Below are 23,744 nucleotides of genomic sequence, written 5' to 3'. Positions count from 1 at the left end.
TCAGTAGAGAAAACTAAACATATAATTTTATGATGAAACAAAACATGTTAGTGTGGATCCACTATGGTATCAGTGGAATCATTTTCTCTAGTGATTTTTTTAAACTGTTAACCAGAAAGCTGACTGAACATGTGTGTAAGGATAAACAAACAGGTCTGGGAATGAACATCTCTTATCACTGTTTCTGAGTTCATCATGTGTAGACAAGAAGCTGAGTAACTCGAGTCGTCACAGCTGAATTAGCAGCTCAATGTTGCCCTCCTGAAGGGCTGATGGGGCAGTGCCTCGTTCCACCAAATCCCCCCTGCCTCCCTGTCTGCCTCCGCTGCCAATCATCTCCAGGTTGAGCCGTCGAAAATAAAAAAGGCGGGGGGGATTGGGGTCACGTGATCAGCCCGGACTGTCGCTGGATGCTGGCGCTCGCGCTCCAATAGAGTGAATGGACTCAAATAGCAACCAATCAGAGGCGAGCTCCGGCGCCGTATAAAACCTGGCAAAGCCGCTTATTTCTGGAGACCATAATCAGCGTCCGTGTGCTTGTGTGTGGAGTTAAGGAAGCATTGTTTTCATCTTCCCCAAAGAAAATAGACTAAAAGGTAGGAGATTGTTTTTATTATTATTATATTACAGTAATACAAGGCTATAAAATGTATTGCAGTTTAGATAAACATACAATGAGAAATACAATGGCAATCATTTCTAATAATTTTTGTCATTTGTTTCATACTCAGCATTCAGGGTGGTTTAGCATCTCTGCGTTGTTGAACGCATCCGGTAAAAACAAATAATAATAATAATAATAATAATAATAAATGATTAAATTAGGAAAACTTATAAATCAAATCGTGCATGACAAATAATAACAATGATGAATTGGTCGCTTCCGGTTATTATTCCTTTGTTATTAAATGATATAGATACGTATGTCGAATAATCCCGTTTTGCTTCTCGAGAACATCAGCATTGACCTTGTGGTCTCTCTGCAGGAACCCCAAGGTCTCCGATGTTTTTTAGGACACTGCGCAATCACGCATTTTATGCGCAATAAGCCTGCCTGTCTTTCTGTCCATCCACATGAATTTGCATGATTGGCACTGATTCCGAGCAGCTGGATGGCTGTGGAGATGCCATCACGTTTGGTGTATGGCATTTGCATGACGCGCAGATAGAAAGCTCGCGCTTTGTTGGACGTCCGGTTTGTGCAGTTTTAGTCTGAGTTTGAGGGCTGAATTCCTGCACCGCGGCGGGAATCGGGCGCTTTAATACCGTTACGTCAGAATTAATGCGGCTAAAGGGGGAGGGAGGCTTCGTCCTTGGATGTTCTGGCACAGCATTTCGTCTCGAACGGGTCTAACGAGTGGATTTTATCTTTTCCCCCCCATCAGCTCTGAGCAGCCATGCCTTTCAGCAATACCCACAATAAGATGAAGATGACATACACAGCCGAGCAGGAGTACCCGGACCTCAGCCAGCACAACAACCACATGGCCAAGGTGCTTACCCCGGAGATGTACGCAAGCCTGCGCGACAAGGAAACCTCCACTGGCTTCACACTGGACGACGTCATCCAAACTGGGGTCGATAACCCAGGTAAGAGCCTCTCCCTCTCCTATGCTTCTCATATTTAACCTTGCTTGGTGAAGGTCAAACCAATTCATCTAACTGAGAGATGACCCAGGTTTTTCCCTTAATTTCTGATCTCGACATGCCCAAAGAAAAAAATAGGAACACTGATCATCTACAGTATTTGGCGACAAGATGGCACACTGGTTAGCACCGTGCCCTTGCACCTCCAGGGTCAAGGGTTCGTTTCTAGCCAAAGGTTTACATGTTTTTCCTGTGCTTGGTGGGTTTTCTCCAGGTACTCTGGGTCCAAAGTCATGCATATTTGGCCATTGGAGTTTCCAGATTGCCGGTTCTGCAGACCCTAGTTGGACTACGGAGGTTCCAAGAGGGATGGATGATGAATCACCTGTTTGACATGAGCCGTGAGGGAAAACATGCTTGTAGGAAGAGTTAACTACTCACTACAATGTTTTCAGAGAGACCCAGTTACACCTGTCAGTAACTCTGTACAAAAACACTTAATTTTCTTGGATGATCTCTAGCTCGAATAGTTCAGTTTGGTAATAATGTCGATTTGTGTATAGATCTGAGGAAATTTATGGTGATAAACCATACATAAAAAACTCATTGGAATTCAGTGGTTTGAATTCTCTCCTAATGTCTCACCTGCCACCATTTTAGTTGCTTAACACAAACTGGATGCAATAATATGTACACAAATCATAGCGGCGATAGGAATAGGAAACTGGTTCTCAATCCTGTTCTTGGAGCAGACTCGATTTTGACTGACCACATAATGGCCTCTTTTGAATGTAAGTGGTGCAATTGTACAGGGTTTTTTCCAGAAACAGGATTGCAAACCATTGGTTTAGATACTTGCCCACTTCGAATTTCTGCTCTACAGGATACATTACCCATGAGATCACAGATCCCGTTGCAGCTTTGGTAACCGAATGGTCTGCCTTGACCTGTCAAAATCAACTTGCTATGTTTTATATCAATTCCTGTCCCCCTTGCTCCTAGGACATCCATTCATCATGACTGTGGGCTGTGTTGCTGGTGATGAGGAGACGTATGAAGTGTTTAAAGACCTTCTGGACCCAATCATTGAAGACCGCCATGGGGGCTACAAGCCCACAGACAAACACAAGACTGATCTGAACCCAGACAACCTTCAGGTATGTACAGTTTAAATTAGCCACATGTTGGAGTTGTTTGCCACTTGAGATTGGACTGAAATTATTAAATCATTGTGTCAGGGTGGAGATGACCTTGATCCCAACTATGTCTTGAGCTCCAGAGTAAGAACTGGCAGGAGCATTCGCGGCTTCTCCCTGCCCCCTCACTGCAGCCGTGGTGAAAGGCGCGCAATTGAAAATCTGTCCGTTGAAGGTGTGTGTCAGTTCCAAATCATGTTTTCTATCTTGAGCCATTTGTGATCTATTTATTAAGTCAAACATGACATGAGATGGTACCTTTTTGTTGCTTTACTTTATAGGTTTAAGTAGTCTTGATGGTGAATTTAATGGAAAGTACTATGCTCTGAAGAACATGACCGAAGAGGAACAGCAGCAGCTGATTGATGATCACTTCCTTTTTGACAAGCCAGTTTCCCCACTCCTGTTGGCCTCTGGGATGGCTCGTGATTGGCCTGATGCTCGCGGAATCTGGTAACTCTGGCATTGTTGCTTCCTTGTAATCTTAATATATTTTGTAGACAGTTGTAAATATATGCCTTAAATAGCATTCCAATTTGTACCAAATTGGCTGAATTTGGAATGGTTAGAATTGAACACATTGGTCATGGTTACTCCCTTTTGCCCTCTTTATTCTTTAAGGCACAATGACGACAAGACGTTTCTCGTCTGGGTGAATGAGGAAGACCACCTTCGCGTCATTTCCATGCAGAAGGGTGGAAACATGAAGGAAGTCTTCACTAGGTTCTGCACAGGGCTCACAAGGGTGAGTGTAATTAAATATGGATAAACTTGGAAAGTCAATGTGGATATGTCGATTATAATTAGAATTTTTTTAATAGTCTTTTATTTGCCTTGTAGATTGAATCTCTCTTCAAAGAGAAAGGCCATGAGTTCATGTGGAATGAGCACCTGGGCTACGTACTCACCTGCCCTTCTAACCTGGGAACAGGATTGCGTGGTGGTGTCCATGTTAAGCTTCCAAACCTGAGCAAACACGAGAAGTTTGGCGAGGTCCTTAAGAAGCTGAGGCTTCAGAAACGTGGAACAGGTACAAAATTCAAGCGTAGGACACGGCCAGCTGCTAGGGATGCATTCATTGCATAGTAATTGTTATAAACTCTAAGAAGGACTTGAACATGAATCGGTTCTAACTGAATTGCTAGGTCTGTCCACTGTGTTAATTATGAAGAATAAATTATTTATGTGGTTCTCTGGTAACAGTTATTTACATTCCCCTGTCTAGGTGGCGTAGACACTGCTGCAGTAGGTGGCGTCTTTGACATCTCCAATGCTGACCGGCTGGGCTTCTCTGAGGTGGAGCTGGTGCAGATGGTTGTAGATGGTGTCAAGCTTCTCGTTGACATGGAGAAGCGTCTGGAAGCTGGAGAGTCAATTGATGACCTGATGCCTGAGCAGAAGTGAACACTGCATTATGACACCCATAAATAATCCGAAATTGACTCCTCCTGCCTTCAGCAGCACTTCTTTCCTCCAAACCAGTAATGTTAACCACATCAAGGAGCCCAGTTGCCCATATTAGTGGCACTAAAGTTAGATGAGTCTTCCAACAGTCCGAAGGATTTTGTACCTCCAGCGTCTTGAGGATGGCTCTTTAACACCTGAAATAAAGTCTCTTTGGCCCATGGAATTGGTTGTGGTGTCTTTCCATTTATCACAGTAAAACCTAGGTAGCATAAAAGAGCAGTAGTTCTCCAGATTAATCCACTGAGCCAAAACATTTTTAAAACCCTTCTTCTGTAATATCCCAGTAGTGTGGGAATTCCACCATATTTCTCTGGGATTTGTAATAAATACTGCTAATCTTACACTCATGCAATGTCAAGGAAAAAGTAACATAATCCATAAAAGATCATGCTCCACTTGACAATGTTACTGTCCATACCTTATGCTATTAACCAGTGTTGCACGTGTAATCAAATGTACTTATACTGTTCATGTGAAATAGTAAAATAACTACTGCTGCTGTACTAAAAAAGAAATGGCAGAAATATTTGAAAAATTCTCTTGTGGTATAGGTTTAGCTTCTTATGTTAAGGACTCAATACATCTATGAATTCTGAATTGTCCCAGAATGCCATCACCGCATATAGTTTGTTGATTCTTGTTTACTAAGCCTTTTCCAGAGCATTAGTGTTATACTGCTCTCTAGTGGCTGATGTTAGAAATGCAACGGCTGGTCCAAAACAAACAAACAAAAGAACAAAGGGAAAAAAATCTTACACTTATTGGACTGTCTTTTGCTTTGAATATGGCACATACTGTTGACTGGAAAGCCTTCTCCAACACATCCCAAAGATTCACAAGGCGGTTACAGTCTAAAGTCTGTGATGACCAACCCATGTCAAAGATCATCATCCCCTAAACCACTCTTATGACTGTGCCATTAGGGGGAAAAAATCTATTATGGGGGGGTCCTTTTAAAATTAACTTCCCAAAAAAAACCTTTCCACTGTATTTCATTGCCGTCATTAAAGCACCTGCTGAGATCATTTCAGTAATCGTCTTGTTAACTCAGTTGAGAATGTTGACGAGCACAAGGCTGGAGATCATTATGTCAGGCTGATTGGGTTAGAATGGCAGACTTGACATGTTAAAAAGAGGGTGATGCTTGAAATCATTGTTCTTCCATTGTTAACCATGGTTACCTGGAAAGAAACGCGTGTTTTATAGGATCATCAAGAACTTTAAGGAAAGAGGTTCAATTCTTGTTAAAAAGGCTTCAGGGCATCCAAGAAAGTCCAACAAGCGCCAGGATTGTCTCCTAAAGAGGATTCAGCGGGATCGGAGTGCCACCAGTGCAGAGCTTTCTCAGGAATGGCAGCAGGCAGGTGTGACCATCATTCCTACCATCAGTCCTGTGTCATGCCAACAGTAAAGCATCCTGAGACCATTCTGCACGCACAGTGAGGCGAAGACTTTTGGAAGATGGCCTGGTGTCAAGAAGGGCAGCAAAGAAGTCACTTCTCTCCAAAAAAAACATCAGAGACGGATTGATCTTTTGCAGAAAGTATGGTGAATGGACCGCTGAGGACTGGGGCAAAGTCATATTCTCAGATGAAGCCTCTTTCCCATTGTTTGGGGCATCTGAAAAAAGGCTTGTCCGGAGAAGAAAAGGTGAGCGCTCCCACCAGTCCTGTGTCATGCCAACAGTAAAGCATCCTAAGACCATTCATGTTGCTTGTCATCCAAGGTAGTGGGCTCACTCACAATTTTGCCCCAAAACACAGCCATGAATAAAGAATGGTACCAAAACACCCTCCAACAACAGTTTGGTGAAGAACAATGCATTTTCCAGGATGATGGAGCACCGTGCCATATGGCAAAAGTGATAACTAAGTGGCTCGGGGACCAAAACGTTGAAATTTTGGATCCATGGCCTGGGAACTCCCCAGATCTTAATCCCATTGAGAACTTGTGGTCAATCCTCAAGAGGCAGGTGGACAAACAAAAACCCACTAATTCTGACAAACTTCAAGAAGTGAATATGAAAGAATGGGTTGCTATCAGTCAGGATTTGTCCCAGAAGATGTTAAAGCATGTATAAAGTGCTTGTAATTATATTTGAGTACATCAAAGAAACTACTGAAACAAAGATCTAAAAGCAGTTTAGCAGCAAACTTTGTGAAAACTAATATTTGTGTCATTTCCAAAACTTTTGGCCAAGACTGTAGAGATGAACAAGAGAAACAACTCCAGATCATAACACTGCTCCTACAGGCTTGCACAGTACACACTAGGCATGAACAGGGCAAATCTGGCCTTAACAGACCACATGAGCTTTTTTTCCCCCTCACAATTTTTCCACAGTGCATTCTTTATGCCCTTTAGCAAGTTGAAGTCGTTTTTTTTTTTTATTAACCTCTCTGCTAAGTTTAATTAAGGCTGCGCAGCTGTTTAGTCCCAATCCCTTGAGTTCTCATCACATTGTGGGTGGAAATGCTCTTTTCACTATTAATCATATCCGAGAGTCCTATGCTTTTTTTTTTTTTTTAAATAATTTGATTCCACTAAACGTTTAAGTGATATCCAACGACATGCATTTTTTTTTTGTTATTATTAATTTCCGACCACAGTGTGTTGGACAGTTCTTAGCCCAAGTTTAGTAGTTGCAGCAATCTCCTTAGTTGATTTCTTTTACTTGATACAGGACAATAATTTGACCCTTTTGAAACAGAGTAGCATCTTTACCAGGACCACATGTCTTTTAACATGGTTGTTTAAGAAATGAGAAGGTACTTAATACATCAGTTAGGGTGAAATAACTACTTGGGGCTTTTTTTGGCAAGGCAGTGTTAAACTTTCTTTTTAGTCAATTACTTTTTTACAGCATGTTTAATCCCCATTTAACAGGTAATAATAAGAGACCCAAAGACATGCATGGCTTCCGATGCCTGATATACAAGCTGGATTTTTGCTGTAATGTCTATGACTAAATAAGACTTCTCAGTAGTTGCCAGGTATGTTCCAACATAATGGCCTTGACTCACCTGAGTTAATCATCGTTTCTCTAAAATGCCCTTGCTACTGGTGTTTTTTTTTAACAAAGAAATGAAGGTTATTTGATGAATTAGATTAAAAGAAAAGACACGAAACTACAATACACTAAAACTCCATGTCGTACTGGGATTTGTTTATTACTCATTTGTGCACATGTAGAGAACAGAAGATGCGAGTGTTTTTATCTTTATGCCATACAGAGATCTGCACAGGCAAGTACTTAACATAGCACAAATCATTTTAGAGCTTCGTCACAGTATTTACAGATGAACTCTACGGTAAAGCTCATTACTGCCTTAGAGGCAGGGCATAAAGATCAACTCACGATTTTCAAGAGGAGTGAGATGGAAAATGGAGTGGCACAATGTAATTCAATGTTTAAGAAAAAGAATACAGTGTAAAACAATGTAAATATGCATTTGGTTCATACTATTTGATTTGTGCAAGGGAAAAAAACTAATATTTTAACGGCTTTGGGTAAAACTTATGTACTGCCAGTTTAGTTACTGATAATGGTACTGCAACACCAGTATGTTTTTTTTTGCACTTGCACATCATTCAAAGGTTCAATATGCTATGCTAACTCCACGTGTCATCTTTAAAATAATTATCATGTGCTGTGATCTTAAAAAAATCTCTCAGCAGCCCATCCATGTACACTTAACTCACATACTCATCATTCATACGAGAGGTGGATGACCAATCATACAGATAACACTGTATGTGCACGTGCAAATTCCCTTGCTTAAACTTACATACTATATGAACCAGATACTTTGCAATATGTTGGCCGAGGTATTATACATCATATGTAATTTGTAAAGCATTTGTTCTTTTCTCCTATAACACACACAACCATTCGTTTCCTCACATACATTTCACTTTCAATGCTTTTTTTTATACTGAAAATTCATTCACCCAGACAACATTCTTTTGTTCTTAACTCAAAACGAATGCAGCATAAATACACACACTCACTTGCAACCCCTAACCATAACAAATCGCATCTTTAGTGTTAAGATTCCCTTGTTGAACGAAAGCTTGGTAGGAAGCAAACGCAGCCACGCTCTGACTGCCAGCATATTGTTGATAATATAATAGCATTAAAAAGCTCCAGATAAAAACACATATTTAAGCAGGTATTGCTTAAACAATGATATAAAACAAAAGCTATAAACCCAAGTAAGTAGTGCTTTCATAGAGGTGGAGAAATGTATAATGACTATGATACATGACGTGGGGAAGAAACCAAGTCTTGAAGGGTCGAAAGAAGAGATGCAAAATACTGGAGTAATAGGGCAGACCTTGGGACCTGAGGTTTTTTTGTTTATCTTGGGTGTGTATGCATGTGTGTCTCTGTTGTGCTCCCAAATAGGAAGGCATGGTTTAGCAGCTTTAACCCTGCAGGATCTGGATCAGCAAAGATTGAGGGGTGAAAAATGGAGGTCTTACACCCCGAGACATCATTCCTGTCAGTCAGACAAGAAAGGGGCGGTCAGCTATGCCAGGGACCTCTGGCGTGGTTTTATTCTGGGATACAACTGCAGAGAGAGAGAGAGAGAGAGAGAGAGATGTAGCTTTAAAAAAGGTATTCCAAACTACATCAATAATTTAAAAATTATTACAATAATTTACAACTATATACAATTAACAAACCAACTTTACATCTGGCCAATGCGTAAACATATAAAGAGCTAGTTTACTACATAGTCAGTGATACGAGTAATGATATATTTTACCCCAAGCATGTTACGAGGTACGTAGCCCTCCTTGTCATTAAGTTTAGCCCACCACCACTCTGTCTCATTATCATCTTTCCTGCGCAGGATAGTGATCGCATCGCCCTCTTGGAACGAAAGCTCGTCTGCACTTTGAGGCTCATAGTCCCACAACGTGTACACAACTCCTTTATTCATCACGCCAAGCTTCTCCTGAACACCTGCACACAAAGAGATGTTGAATTAGTAAAATTTGTAAACTGGCTAGCTAGAACTATTTAAAGTCTTTGAAAATGTAGTATAAAACAAATAAAAACAGATAAATTAACTGAACTTATTCTTAGAAATGTCACTATTATCATAAAGAAAATCCTTGCAGGACACTACATCAGCCCTACGTCAGATGAGAAGATGTATTATTCTTATACTATATAGGTTACGCTCCTATAACAAAATGATGGAGCAAAAGTCTAGGGTAACCACTTCTTAATAATAGGAAGCTCTACATTTTTATTGTTTTCCAAAAAATTTTAAAAACAGAATTTTAAAGAAATATGCTAATAATTGCATGAACAATACATGTGCACGGTTGAGTCCATATTTAACTGCAATAGTGATAAATGTTCATTTATAAGTTACCTATACAATTTTGCTTTAAACAGCTGTATGTTTAAAATTAACAAAAGTATAAGGAAGGTCAGCAATTCAGTTTTTAAACCGATTTTGATAACCTACACCAGTCAGCCGTAACATTATAACACAAAACATTAAGTCCTGTACTGTGTAGGATTCCCTTAAGCCACCTGGGCAGCTCTGGCCCCTTGGGTCATGATTCAACAAGATATCTGCAGGTATATGGTGTGGTGTCTGGCTGTGTGGTGTGGGTTGTAGCATCTGTGGATTGCAGAGGCTGGGTCAGTGACCTTGGGCTCATGTGCATGGTGGGCTATGATGTACTGTGTTCTGGTGCCACTCCATCATAGCCAGCATTGATTTTTTTCTTCTTCTGTGATTTGTGGTGTATGGGTTTTCTGTGGGATCGACCTTTGGTCCCCGTGGACATGGGTGAGCCTTCGGGGCCCATAATTCTGTCATCAGTTTAATGATATATGATTGATAATCAATGCAAATTTTTTGTGGTGTTAATGTTATAGCTGACCGGAGTATCTATCCTATTTAAGAAAATGTACTGTTGAATAACTACCTTTAAAGAATTTAATGCCAACTGTGTTAACCAAGGATGCCTTTTACAGTATATCACAGAGTCTCTTTCCTCCAGTTACAAATTTTAACCCAACAAATGTTTAACTTTCAGACATTCCATATATAGCCTACAAACATTCAACCACTCCTTGAAAACACAATGCTGTCACCACCTAGTGGCAGAGGCATGAAAATTGCTCTTATTACTAACGAAAGCAAATCAATTAATTCAAGCAATACATAAAAAGAGCAATACTTAAAAAGTTAAATTACATATAGCCTATAAATTAGTGATACAAAAAGCAAATATCTAATTTTGATTTCTCACTCAGATCCAAGATGCTTTAACAACATTATTGCTATTGACGTTAGGCCACTGTCACACTGGATTAATTACACCAGCAAGTTTTTGTGTTGTGTGTCAAACAGCATTATTAAAACATCAGGCAAAAGTTAGGGAAACTGTTTACCATTACATAAGACTAAGGGACATAGACACTTAGGTGAAAGCTTACCAAGTTAAAGTCACATAGTACTAAACGTTTAAACGTTGCCAGGATTTAAATAAATAATAAATAAATAAATCACAAATACCATGTATAAACCTCATGATATCATCGTTAAATAACAGCAACTTTTTAACAGGAAACTGTGTTTTAAACTTCCAATAAGCATTCTTGAAGGTGCTTAGATAACTCAAAGACAATGTTTAATAAGAAATGTAGTTTTAATAGCCATGTAAATTTTTAAATAAAAATCGTTACAAGACCAGTGCCATTTTACACCCACTAAATAAGCTTTAACCTTCTTCTCTGATGAAAGAACAGCCACAAAATCTCCCAAATATATGACTCTAGCCACCGCATTTTTGCCCCCACACTGCTGCTCATACTATGTACGTCAGAGAACAGAATAACTTAAGATGCTTTGAGCAACACCTCCTTCACATACATGACCACATGATTGTCACTGTAAGTGAGGGGGAAAGAGTATTGAGGCGCCTCCTACACGGACAACAAGGCCAATTTTGTTCTCTTAAACATGGCCATTGGTTGGCTGTGGCATCTTCTGGGATCTTCAGAAACTCTATAGGAATATATATTAAATTTGGAGGAGATATAAACCTATACAAAAATATCCATAGTTATTTACATTTTACAGATTAATAATATAGACTTATTTCCAATATTCCCCGGCCATGGTGATCATACATTAATGATTCCTGGGCCCTTAATGCACAGAACATTAATGTTAAGAAAGGTGAGATTTACCATAAAGGAACTGTGAGCACTGAATATAACCCTCCTCCATCTCCTCACACTTGTCTGCTGCCGTTTCCACATCACTGATGGTGGTGGCAAAAATGGCGGCTCCGGACTCCACCAGGAGCTTGCAGAGGTGAACACTGTTGCAAGAAGCGGCGCAGTGGAGGGGTGTCCTGGTCATACACACACACAGAGTTACATTATCTCTTTCCAGAGACAGAAATCAAATGATATTAGAAGATAGATCCTGTTTAAGTGAATAATTAATGTATTTTATTCGACTCAACATAGCGCAGACACAACTTATTGGTTTTGGTTCTATGTGGTTCCTAGTTCCTTTAATCATTATGAACTTAAATATATGCTTGGATTGGATGTAGCATGTAAATAAAATTAGACGTGACCTCACCAGCCATCACTATCTGCTGCGTTAACATTAACTCCAAAGTCAAGCAGGAACTTGACAATGTGGTGGTGACCGGCACACACTGCGTTGTGTAAGGGTGTGATGCCCTCATCGTTCGGGGTGCTGGGATTATCCACCTGTCAGAAATCCATGATAAGTTTAACACTCAAGACTGAGCGATCAAAAGAGAATAAGACTACTTTCAATAATCTGTCTCAAATATATCACAGGACATGTTTTACCACTCTGACTAATTCTTAGAGTAAAACAGGCAACTCCACTGCCATGTGATAACGCACCTCATAAATGATCCTCTGCACCAGATCAAACTCGCCCTCAAGTGAGGCATCTAGCAGCAGGGCCAGCGGATTGAACTTGACCCTGTAGCCATGGCCTGTCCTCTCCGAGTCAGGTTTCTTCAAGTTAGTGCGCTTCTCCTAAATAGATTTCAGACAGACACATCAACACCAGGACAGAAAAAAGGAAAAGGGCAGAAGAATCGTCTGTGCAGTCAATTGGGTTCTGCACGTTATAAACTGTGATTAAAGACTACTACTGGACCAACCAGTATAGTATAGAATAGGTGCAGCTAAACCTGAACTTAACTGTGCATGTCTGAGTAAAGATCCAACAGCAACAATTGCTAAGAATCACTTTTAATTAGGCAAAACTAGAGATTGGCATGCATGTTTCTACACAAGCTTTCTAATTAACTGTCCTGAGAGCAAGCACGAATCCTACTCTTTTGTTTTATATGTCCAAGAATTAGTTTTGTGTTTTTGTTGTATTAGATGCAAGTGGTACTGATTTATACTGTAGCTCACCGTGGCTTGAGAGGGTGCAGGGCTTTCTGCCTCTAGTGGGGAGCTGGCTTCATGCACAGGGCTAGGTAGAGTGGTCACAGGTACTGCTGGGATGTTATTGTTGTCGTCTTCTGATGGCTCCGGTGGTGTTGGGACCGCTGTTTCACTGACTGACTGCACTGGCTCATTATCATTGGCATCACCCTCGGGTACATCTTGCGAGGGCACCTCCTCTGTGCCAGAAACAGTCAAAGCTGGTGTTTCATAAGACTCGTTACCATTATCGGCATCGGCCAGCATCTCTACCGCTGCTGTTTCTGTGGGCTGGTAGAAGGGGGTGACTGCACTGCCTCCTCCCACTCCTCCAATGCCTCCTTCAATTCCACCAGCTAGAGTGTTGAAGCGCTGGTAAAGGAGCTTCTGGATGTTCGGCCCACTGGGTCCCTCAGGCTCTGTGATGGAGCTGCGCTTCTTAAGTGGACGTGGTGCGTTCGCCAGCCTTCTGCGCAGGGCCTCGAGCTCAGCATCACTCTGGAAACGCATGGGTGAGTGAACCATGGGTGTGAGCTTGGTGGGACTGAGTGGACGAGGGATGTGATCCACGCCGGGTCCAGAGGATTCTGGGAAACCTGCTGTCGGGCCATCAAACTCCAGATCACCATCACACACATCGCCTACAGGGCCAGGTAGCACAGAGAAAGGTCCAGAGCCTGGGAAGGGCAGCGGGGAGGTGGGAGTAGAGCCTGAGGATAGAACTGGCTTTCCATACACTGCAGACAAGGGGGTAGAAAAATCCAAATATTTAACGTATGCACAGTGAATATATGTCAGTAAATAAATCAGACATTAATAACAAAAAATACCCAAATCTGTAGAAAAGGCAACCAGACTGGATGTTAGTATTCTACCTGCTTTCACAGCAGACTTGCCAAGAGGGTAATTCTTGGGCACCCCTTGCTGTAGGTACATGTGATAAATGGAGCTTGAGTTCATAGTGGCCGGGCCTTTTCTGGGTGACTGTGGTCTAGAGCCCCTGTCTGGGATAAAAGGGCGCACTGCCACAGCTAGAGGGGGATCAGACCTCTCTCCCGGGGGGTAAAGTGGAGAGCTGGGCCCAAAAGTGGGACTGGGAGGGACTGAGATCCGTTGTTGAATCTGCTGTGAAGAGGAGCCAGTAGAGGTGCCACGTGGCCAGGCAGGTGGAGGTGGAGCATTGGGGTTAGAGGGAACAGGACATGGTGGCACATCTTTACGCCGGTCCAGCGAGCCAGTGGAGCCAGAATTGATGGATGAAAGTGTATGGGCTCTGGTGTGGGTGCCATATGGAGGAGGCTGGGGCTTGCACGGAGGAGGTTGAGCTAAGCCCAGTTTATTCATATCCTGAACCTACACAACAGAAACATGACATTTTATTGTTTTGACTGTCTTCTGTAAATTCCACACTGCAGAAATAAGAACAATTCTGGGACAAGGTGGAAAATTCTCTCTCAGAGGGATGCCAGTTTGCACACAATGCAATCATTCACACCCACAGGCAATGTAGCATAGTCAATCAACGTTTTTGTAAAACCTAATAAACCTAAAGTAAAAGGGCAGTAAGTGGGGGCATCAGCTTTTTTTTTTATATACTGCATATATATATATTTATATATAAATAATTCATCCAACCCCAAAACATTTGTGATCGTGTGTAATCAATGTAGCTTAAAAATTTAAAGATTTCAGTCTAACTGTACTGTAATATTCATAGAGAAACCTGCACTATAGAACTTTGGTGTTAAAGCAAAATCTCATTAAAACAAATCTGACTAAACACTTTTTTTTTAATATCATGTGTGATATTAGTGCAAGGTTTACTGCTTTTAAATTAGTCCTATACAGTACAGCTATGGACCTTAAAACATTTGTTTACTCGACTGCCCATAGCCTTATATTACAAATAAAATTCAAGTGTTTCATTTATTAATGGTAAATCTGATTATGTTCTCCTCAGGAGAGCTGGGGTGGTATTCCTTTAAAAGGGACAAAAGGACCAACTCAAGAAGTCCAACCTTATCTGACGGGGTGCCAGCAGGAGATGCTGTTTTGCTGGGAATGTCTCCGACTGATTCTTTCCAGTCTGGAGGCTTCAGAGATGTGTTGCCCTTGCTGAGGGTAGGCCAGCCTGCATCATTAGCTTCAAAGATGGAGAAAATCATCATAAAAATAAATGTGACAGCTAATAAAATCTCCTACTTAATACAGTTGCTATTATTCTACTTATAATTCAGCACATGGTGGGGGTAAATGAGTTAAAATGGACACAGCAAATGAACAGGAAGTAATAATGCAGCTTTTTAAAGGAAGTATAGCTTACATGGCAGAACATATTAGCAAAATAATCTAAGTATTTCTGTGTCAATAAAAATGTCACTTGACAGACCAACATTTTTTTTTTATTCAAATGTCTGATATACAGACTTTATTACAATTTTGTCTCCAAGGCACAAATACAATTTTGTCCAAAAGTGTCTTCTTGAGGACTTTACAAAAAGATTAAGATTGTATAAAATGATTTTTTTTTTGCCATGAATAGTGTCATTACAGGTTATGATGATATTACATAAAACGAAGCAAAATTCAAAGTTTGCAGTACTGAAGCAAGTTTAGTGGTTTATTTTTCAGGTGGAACAGAGGACCTTGTGAACCTTATCAGTGTAGAGTTTCACAAAAGCATGGAACACACCAACACACACACCAACACCCAGACATGGAAAGACATTTCAAGTGAACACTCACGGGCACACACAGCCACCCACAATCACACACAGGATCAGCAGTGTACTTTATGTCAGTCCAGTCAGTAAATTCTGATATCGTTGAACAAATGGGAAGCAGCTTTTCATAGATAAACATTGTGTTACTGAACTGATTATAAATACCAAACATCTGAAGCAAAAATCCGGCCAACTGATGTGTGGCCCCTAATATTTTGAATTTGAAAAAAAAAAAAAACACTTTAATTTTGTGTCTGAATATGGTTTACAATATACAAAATAAGCAGAGTAATGACTATAGCTCAATTGTATATTATAAGTTTGCTTGTAGTAGAGGTTTAAAATGTAATTATAATGAAAAGCTGGTCATTAAAGTACTTAATAATTTGGCCAGTTGGTAGATGTAATGGTAATATGAGCATTGCTACTCTGGCACTGCAACGATCCTGTCCAATACTCTGGATAAGGTTCAGAGGCCATCCCTTCAGCTCTCCATCAGCCACCTTCCCACTCACAAGAGACTCCGTCTGACCCCTCTGTGGAGCCGGAGGTGCCAGAGACCCCTTGGCCTGGGCCAGATTCCAAGGTAGACGGTGGGAACGGGTCCACTATGATGTCTAAATCAGAGACCTTCCATGGGCCAGGGGGCTTTCTCACACCGTCTGATCAACCCCCCAACCGCACGCACACACACACACAAAGTAGAACAGTACGGTACAGACAATCAGCGCAAAGAGAGGAGAAAGAGACATACATAGAAATGTCAGGCACACAGTAGAGATTACAAAGAAAGTTAAAGGTGAAGAGAAAGAAAGAAATTGAACAGTACCTAAAATGTGTGAATCGACACAGAAAGGAGGCATGAAACGTGTCATGGTCAAAAGGAAACATGCATTCTCGTTAACAATAACAATATAGTAATAAATGCTACTGACAAAGGCACGTGGCTTGGTATTGGATACTTAATATGGATAGTTCGGGCCTTAATGACCAGCAAGCACAACCATTATGCACAACATCTGTCTTAATGGAATTACTTACATTTCAGGTCAATACATTTTAGGCCAAAATGAAAAGATTAACAGAAATCATGTTGAGACACAAATAAAAAACATCAATACATAACCGGCCTCTGATCGAGACGGTAAAACAAAGTTATGTAAGCACTGACCTGATTTAGATCGAGCATGGTTGGCTGGAGTGTTCATGCTCAGTGTCTGAGGTTTAAGAGGATCCGGTGGAACCATGTAGTTGGTCTCTGAGCGTGTTGGCACCGGGACCTGGATATAGGGCCCAACTGCTGCCACTCGACCTGTACTGCCTGCAGTTGGCTGGGGTGACGGAGGTCCATTTGCATGGTTCAGCTGTAGATAGTGACAGGGTAAATAAAGCGAAGTTGAGGATGAGTAGAAAAGTTAGAATGGAGAAGAAGGAAAAAGAAATTTTAATCAGCATGTTGACACATGAAAATAAAGGTACAATGGCAATAGATTTATAAGCTTGTCTTTTTTTCCAGTTGTGTCCAAATTCTGCATGCGGTGCATAGAGGTATACTTTTTCATGCATGTTTATGTCTGTGTATGAGGTGAACCCCTAGCCTTACAGGCAAGTTCTCTTTTTGACGTGCCTCAGCTTTTTTCTTATAGAGGCGATCACGGAGCTCGCTGATGCGCTTGTCCATCAGCGTCACTTCCATGTTGCGCTTGTTCAGCAGCTCCTTCTGCTGCTGTAGCTTAGTGTTCTGCTCTTGGTTCAGCTTGTTACGGATCTGACATGTACACACAATAAAACAATCTCTGTTAACAACAGTACTACTTACTTCGGTCATGACACTAGTAACATTTACAACATTAGAGAAGGATTTCATTTGAAAAAGCTATCCTAAAGTTTTGATATTAAGATTTACACTTTGGATTGTATATCTCATATGCATGCAGGTATGTGCAGACCTGTAGTTCTTGGTAAAGCTTGCGAAGCTCCAGTGCAGCGTTGCCGGTGACATGACCCCCGAGGCCTTGCAGGCCATTGAGTCTTCCTCTGCGCAACTCCTCCAGCTGCTGACTCAGCTGGTCTACCCGGAGCACGGCTGCTTGAAGCTCTGCCTGCTTTTCCTGAAACAGTCCGCTGATGTGCTCGATCTCTGCAGCTAACAAGATGAAACACAAAAACAATAAACACACCTCCAAAAAACCAAACTTTGTTCTCAGCAGCTAAAAACTTCATGCAGATGTAACACATTGCTTACATGCCAAGAAGGATACTCTATTTCGTACTAGTTGCTAGGTTACAGAATCCAGGGTCCAAAATTATGCAGCAACGATGAGGCAACTAAAATGCTTTGCACAAGAATTATCTAATGTCTGTCACACAATTTGAGATAAAGATTATTTAATTAACTGAGTGATTAAAGCAAATATTTTGAACTGACAGACACTAGTACTATACTTTGCTGAAAAAGGCAGTAGGAAATATTGATTGAGCTGCATCAAATACATTATATTTGATTCATAGCTTAGGATGGCATTTGCCGATCACAAATCATCAGTTTGGCAAATTGCAACGAACCTAGGACAACGCTAAAATGCTGTTAATATCCTTTTTTGTGTCTTACAATGATAAAAAGATGTATTTTCTTTTACATTCCATTTCTTGTGCTTACACATTACTCCACATTCTGCCTTTAGACCTGTGCTATATTAGATACCATGGAACTAAAAAAAAAAAAAATGCTTTTAGGGTCATTTTGCCAACATGGTTTGTTCTACTTGTCCCTATTTACTTTCTTATACATGTTTTTATTACTCCTATGCTATTCATTAAAATAAGTGAAAATGGTTTAACTTTCCAGTAGATACACTGACGTAACACACGATGTCTGTCACAGGAAAAATTATTTTCAAAAGATTTTTTAAATGATACATTGTGCTTCCTTTCTATAAAAAAAGAGCATTTAATGCAAACAGGACTGAAGGTCAAGTCTGTTTTAGATTCTGCCCACAAAACTGAAAATACATACACAGGTTACCATTGATGACCTTGCTGTAATCAACTTGTCCCCTCATGGCTCGAATCTTCTTCAGCTTGGCTTCCTGGCTTTCCACTCTTTCGTTCAGCCTCTGCAGCTTCTCTGTTTCAGATACAGCCTGCTGCTGCCTCCGCTCCTGCTGCTTCAGATACCGCAAGCGTTGCTCCTACACAGACACACAAACACACACAGTGAGGGCGACTGAGACAAAACAAACAGCTATATTTTCGACACTACCAGTCAAAGGTTTAGACACTCCTTCTAATTCTTTGGTCCCTCCTGATTTTTATTTCTTACTACATTGTAAAACAATGCTAGAGGCAACCAAAATATTCACAAATCTACTTTAAACAGTTGATATTAAGATTTGACTGTTACTTATGCTCTGTAAAGCCTTCATAACAGCTCTGAGGTGCTGTTAATAGGTGATTTTCAGGTTGGTAACTCTAAATGAACTTCCCTGCAGCAGAGGTAAATTTTGGTCTTGCCTTCCTGGGAAGGTCTTCAAGAGAGACAGTTTCATCATGGTGCTTGATGGGTTTTGCAAATGCACTTGATAATACTGCTCTTGCAAGAACTATTTCAGAAACACTGACCTCTGTGTCTTAAAATAACATCTGACTGTTGTTGTTGCTACCCGTTTACCTAATGCCATATGTATGTATATGTATAGCCAGTATTGTTCTAGAACATAGAAAATAAATCACTGAAGAAAACAAACAATGAATCAAAACTTTTGAATAGTACTGTATATTACATTTTTTGTTAAAATGTTTACCCCATATACCTATTATACTGTAGATATTGTGATTTTTTTGTGTGTTACTTGTTATTTATTTTATATGATCCTTTTAGATCATAAGAAGAATTCCAATCTGCCCATTTTCTTTCAAGTCACAAGTCTCAGATATGTATCCGATCTAGGGCTACATACAAAAGTGACTCAGATAACTTTGTGTTTTTACACCGCCATTAAAAACGTTGTTCTGTGTCACATTAGAGTAAGAAATAGTAATTGACTCACTTCAGGCTGGAAATGTGAATGCATCATTAAGAAACACCGGGCCTTCATTATACATGCTCTAATGCTTAAATCTGATTGACCTGAATGTTTGCCTTATTTTCATATAACAGAACAAGCAGTTTGACTGTAACAACTAATTGGTTGTAATTATGCTTATTCTAAAATGTTAACGTTTTTATAATAGCAACACATGCACTGAAACACTCCAAATAATTTAAGACAGAAAGCAAGAGGTAGGGGAGAGAGAGGAGTCAGATCATGCCTAACAAAGGCTGGTGAAGAACTAACTCGTTCCTGAGACATTCCACAACATTAAGTCTAACTATATAAAACATTAAAATGCATTCATTTTAGGGTGGTGGTTGCTGAGCTGGTAGTGGCACTCAATTGCAACTCGTGCCACATCTAAATATAGCACACTTAGCGGTGGCCTGTTAGTGACTACCATCACTTAATGTCTTTCAGAGCCCTTATACTGACTGACTACATTCATAGATTATTATCCCTCTCTGAAACCTGCCACTTTCAATCCGCAGCTGCTTTAACATCGGATCGGAAATGGACTCTTCGTTTATCTTTTAAGAAATTCTTCTAGGACTGAACTGAATGTCGCTCTTTAAGCAGCACTGGATTTCACACTTATGTCTTTGTCTTGAACGAGAAAATAAGATCTTTAAAAGCTGTTTGGCTTGAGCTGGTGAGAAATGCCTGCCTGTGTTTACTACATTACTGGCATTGTGTAGTCTCGGATTGGTCTCCTGTGTTATTCGGCAATTTTTGCCACTCGCATCTCCTTAGCAGTAAACAGAGATGAGCTCATCACCTCTGCACTCGCTGTTGTCAACAACCACTAAGAGGGGTAATGAATCCTACAGATGAGCTCACACGCTTCAAATACATTCTCCATACAAAAGCTTTCTCTCTTTCAGCTCCACCTTAAGTAGACAATTACCATGATTAGACACTTCATAGACTGAAAATTATAGTAAAGAAAGTCCTCAACTATTAACTTATATAACAGCATGTATTACTGCTAAAAGCTTGCCTACACATGTCTAGGTAAGCAGAAACAACTTTAGCCAAACTGCAGTGTACATGAATACCGTAATCTGCAATCATATACAGTAACATGTTAAAGTAACTTACTCAAATCTTAACATTCATTCCTCAAAATAACAATATTTAGCCTCAGGACATAGAAATAATTAAATTGTGCGTAATCCATGGGTCTGTATACAACATCGCATGACTTGCGGCTGATCACAGGTTTAAAGCTTACAACCCAAAGAACAGTGTGTTACCTTAGCGACCAGGATCTGCTGCTGGGCCTCGATCTGCTGCTGCTGCCGCGTGGCCATCTCCTGCAACTCAGAGAGAGTGAGTTCCACACGAGGGTTTGCCACCTGCAGAGAGGGAGGGACAAGGGGGAAAGACGGAGGAGGAGAGTGGGGGTGGTAAGACGGGAGAGGTCAGTTAGCAGGTTATTTATACAAAAACCAAAACAATTAAGTGGATGAGCAGCATGTTTTAGTCACGGCAATCTGGACAGCCCCGCATTCTGACAAAAAGCAGTAACGACCAATCTTGTGATTGAAAATTCCTTGTTTAGATGTAGCTCTAAAAATGAGAGACAAGTTCCTGTTTCAACTCATCAGATAATTACTTCTTGCTGCTGGGGGGAAAGGAAACCTGATCATCTCTGTGGGTTTGTGGTCTACCAGGAACCAAGGATGACCCTATATGTGTAAACACTCAGCTAAATTCTAGGCACACTGTTAATGCTAGTAGCATTTAGATGCTCCGTGTTGTGGGACAGAGGTGACCCAGGTTTACTCTGACGAACGGTTAAAATGGTCTGTTTGAGAAGACGTAGAGCAGGCCTCCGTAAAACTGGCACCTGGCATTCTGACCGATAAGAGCGAGTCATAAATCACGGTGTCTGTCTTCAGGCTGTCGTCATGGCAGCAGAGCAGAACTGCCATGCAGTAAAGACAAAAAAACTAAAACAAAACTAACAACATAATAAGAGCACTCAACTGCCACCATGGACTTATAATTTAAGTTAAGGAAGCTGAGGCAGCAGTTTCTGCTTTACACATTCAGAATTGTTACAAAACCATCACTGATAGGAAAGAAAAGACATCACACAAAAGACAAGCAATGTGGAAGTTGGAAAGTGATTAAGATTTATATTGTGTGTACAAGTGTCTGCCCTTGCATCTGCTTTAACATACTGCCCTTGCATCTGCTTTAATATACTGTTGGAGAGGGTGACAAGATGAAGATACAGATGAGATGAGTTCTGTTCACTTGGCTGCTACTTTTGTATAAACTGAATGCTTGAATACGAATGAGTCAGGTTGAAGAGAAACAGAACAATCATTTGTAAAGCACTCAATACTAATGAAATTCCTCATCTAATAGTCACAATAAAGTCATGGCTAAATCTGCACACAGCCAGTTGTGAACACCCAAATTGAATGCCATTAAATCGGCAAAAACATTTCCCTTACCTTTTGTCTTCCATACATTTGTGTGCCATTCAATGAACTCATCTTACAGCCAATTTGGTCCGCTGACTGTTACACCTGCCTGCCACCCTGTCATTTACAACAATTCTTCACAAAATTATTTCTTTTTACTGCATATACTAACAGTCTAATTAATTCATTTCCCAACAAGCCATAAATCAGCTTCCTCTCGGGACTGCCCTAATGGGAACTAACAAGCTCAAGCGGGAAGTTAGACTGCTTGCGTGAGATGGGTTACGGGTTGGGTGGCCAATGTGGAATGTGCACCAAACCAGTTCAGGTAAGTTATTACCGTTTTAGCTATACAAATCTAAAAGGCAAGCATAATGGGTCAGATAGTGCCATTTGACATTCAACTAAAGCCAGTTTTAGATATTTATGATCTTTTAAAATTACTTGCCACACTATATGAGAAGATTCAAATAAAATCATAACAGAATTCCATAATAGACAGCATTAACCTGTTCTCTGTTAAACTACACAATGCAGATTATATACGAAGATTGTATTGTATACTGCAAAAAAAAAAAATCAATCAGTCTTTCTATAGCATCTGCAAAATACCTCTTGACATCAAAACTTTGTCACTGGCTGCATTTGGTCAATGGTGCATGGGGGGGAGAAAAAAAAATATATACTGTATACATACACACACATATATACAGTATATATACATACATACATATATATATATATATATATACACATATATATATATATATATATATATATTATTTTATTTATTTATTTATTTTTTTGTGTGTGTGTGTGTAATAAAAAAAAAGGTTTACACATTTGCACTTTAAAAACCATTGTTGTACATACAACGTTGCATTACAGTGTTTCCCACAAGTCTAAAGAAGATGTAAGTGTTGTGGGAAGATAACAATGTTGGTATGTTGTTGTGGGTGAGGCTGCGTCTCAGATCCGGTATGTCTTTTAATACAAAGACAATTAGAAGACACTAACCAGATTTAACATCAAGTGTTCAGCACAAAAATGGCAAGAAAACTGAAAAAACACTGCATTTGCATTATATGTTCTAAGCAAAAAGGCTTGGGAATGCAAGTTCTAGTTTCAGAAAAAACAGAAGTAGAAGTTCCTGTTTTAAATTTCCTGACACTTTAGGGACATTACACCTGCTCATGTAAACATGCAGCACAATCAGCAATGACTGCATTATACATCTGTACAAGTAATCCATCAGCACATAACTCCCACACAGGCATTAGTAACGCAGCAGTGCCGGGTCACCTACAGCCAGCGGCCAAATTTATTCTTGACAAATAATAACATTAAGAATATTATTATCTATGCCGTTAATTAATCAATCAACATTAATTAGAATGAATGAGCCATATATACATACATATATATGTATAGAGAGAAGAAGAAATTCTTTTTCACATATAATACCAATGACACACCTAACACACCTATGATGTCATGCTATACATAAAAACATGACACAAGAGCCTAAATGTAAAGCTCAAAGTGTTGGACGGGAAGGATAAACATTTGAACCATCACATCACACCACATCACAACAAAACCTGCTGAGAAAGGATTAACAGATATATAACAGATTATAAACTAATACAGACGTCACCCATCAGTGGAACACTCACACCCTCCTGTGTAAAATGCTGATGTTAAGCACGAGACCCTCACCTGAAAAGTGTTCCTCCAGGTTATTTTGCAAGAGCACACTTTTATTCTACCGCATTGTC

At 40.2% G+C, this 23,744-nt stretch overlaps 2 protein-coding genes across 9 annotated transcripts in view; one reads left to right on the top strand and one right to left on the bottom strand.

Moving 5' to 3' along the window:
* Positions 1 to 500: 500 nt before the first annotated feature.
* ckbb (creatine kinase, brain b) lies at positions 501 to 4,413 on the top strand. The gene is made up of 8 exons (XM_053489117.1): positions 501 to 596; positions 1,386 to 1,590; positions 2,590 to 2,744; positions 2,826 to 2,958; positions 3,065 to 3,236; positions 3,405 to 3,528; positions 3,624 to 3,813; positions 4,009 to 4,413. The coding sequence occupies exons 2-8, from the start codon at positions 1,398 to 1,400 to the stop codon at positions 4,185 to 4,187; spliced, it is 1,146 nt and encodes a 381-aa protein (XP_053345092.1). The 5' UTR covers positions 501 to 596; positions 1,386 to 1,397; the 3' UTR covers positions 4,188 to 4,413.
* A 2,975-nt stretch (positions 4,414 to 7,388) lies between these two features.
* Positions 7,389 to 23,744, bottom strand: part of ppp1r13bb (protein phosphatase 1, regulatory subunit 13Bb) — a 56,145-nt gene continuing 39,789 nt past the window's right edge. Inside the window, exons 1-15 of one of the 8 annotated variants that reach the window (XM_053489018.1) lie at positions 21,997 to 22,049; positions 20,785 to 20,886; positions 18,451 to 18,625; positions 17,384 to 17,580; positions 17,038 to 17,202; positions 16,606 to 16,798; positions 15,950 to 16,096; positions 14,730 to 14,854; positions 13,542 to 14,064; positions 12,700 to 13,448; positions 12,175 to 12,312; positions 11,879 to 12,012; positions 11,476 to 11,642; positions 9,023 to 9,222; positions 7,389 to 8,824 (exon numbers count right to left, since the gene is read on the bottom strand). In XM_053489018.1, the coding sequence (XP_053344993.1) occupies positions 8,783 to 8,824; positions 9,023 to 9,222; positions 11,476 to 11,642; positions 11,879 to 12,012; positions 12,175 to 12,312; positions 12,700 to 13,448; positions 13,542 to 14,064; positions 14,730 to 14,854; positions 15,950 to 16,096; positions 16,606 to 16,798; positions 17,038 to 17,202; positions 17,384 to 17,580; positions 18,451 to 18,625; positions 20,785 to 20,886; positions 21,997 to 22,038 (3,099 nt within the window). In that variant the 5' untranslated portion in view covers positions 22,039 to 22,049 and the 3' untranslated portion in view covers positions 7,389 to 8,782. Of the gene's footprint in view, positions 8,825 to 9,022; positions 9,223 to 11,475; positions 11,643 to 11,878; positions 12,013 to 12,174; positions 12,313 to 12,699; positions 13,449 to 13,541; positions 14,065 to 14,729; positions 14,855 to 15,949; positions 16,097 to 16,605; positions 16,799 to 17,037; positions 17,203 to 17,383; positions 17,581 to 18,450; positions 18,626 to 20,784; positions 20,887 to 21,996; positions 22,050 to 23,744 lie in introns of those variants that run through there. The other 7 variants (XM_053489012.1, XM_053489015.1, XM_053489014.1 and 4 more) reach the window with 7 other exon arrangements.

The sequence above is a fragment of the Clarias gariepinus genome, chromosome 27 (genome assembly GCF_024256425.1).
Source record: "Clarias gariepinus isolate MV-2021 ecotype Netherlands chromosome 27, CGAR_prim_01v2, whole genome shotgun sequence".
NCBI classification, from domain to species: Eukaryota; Metazoa; Chordata; class Actinopteri; order Siluriformes; family Clariidae; genus Clarias; species Clarias gariepinus.
Note: the sequence above shows the minus strand (reverse complement) of the source record. Positions and strands in the feature narration are given on the sequence as shown.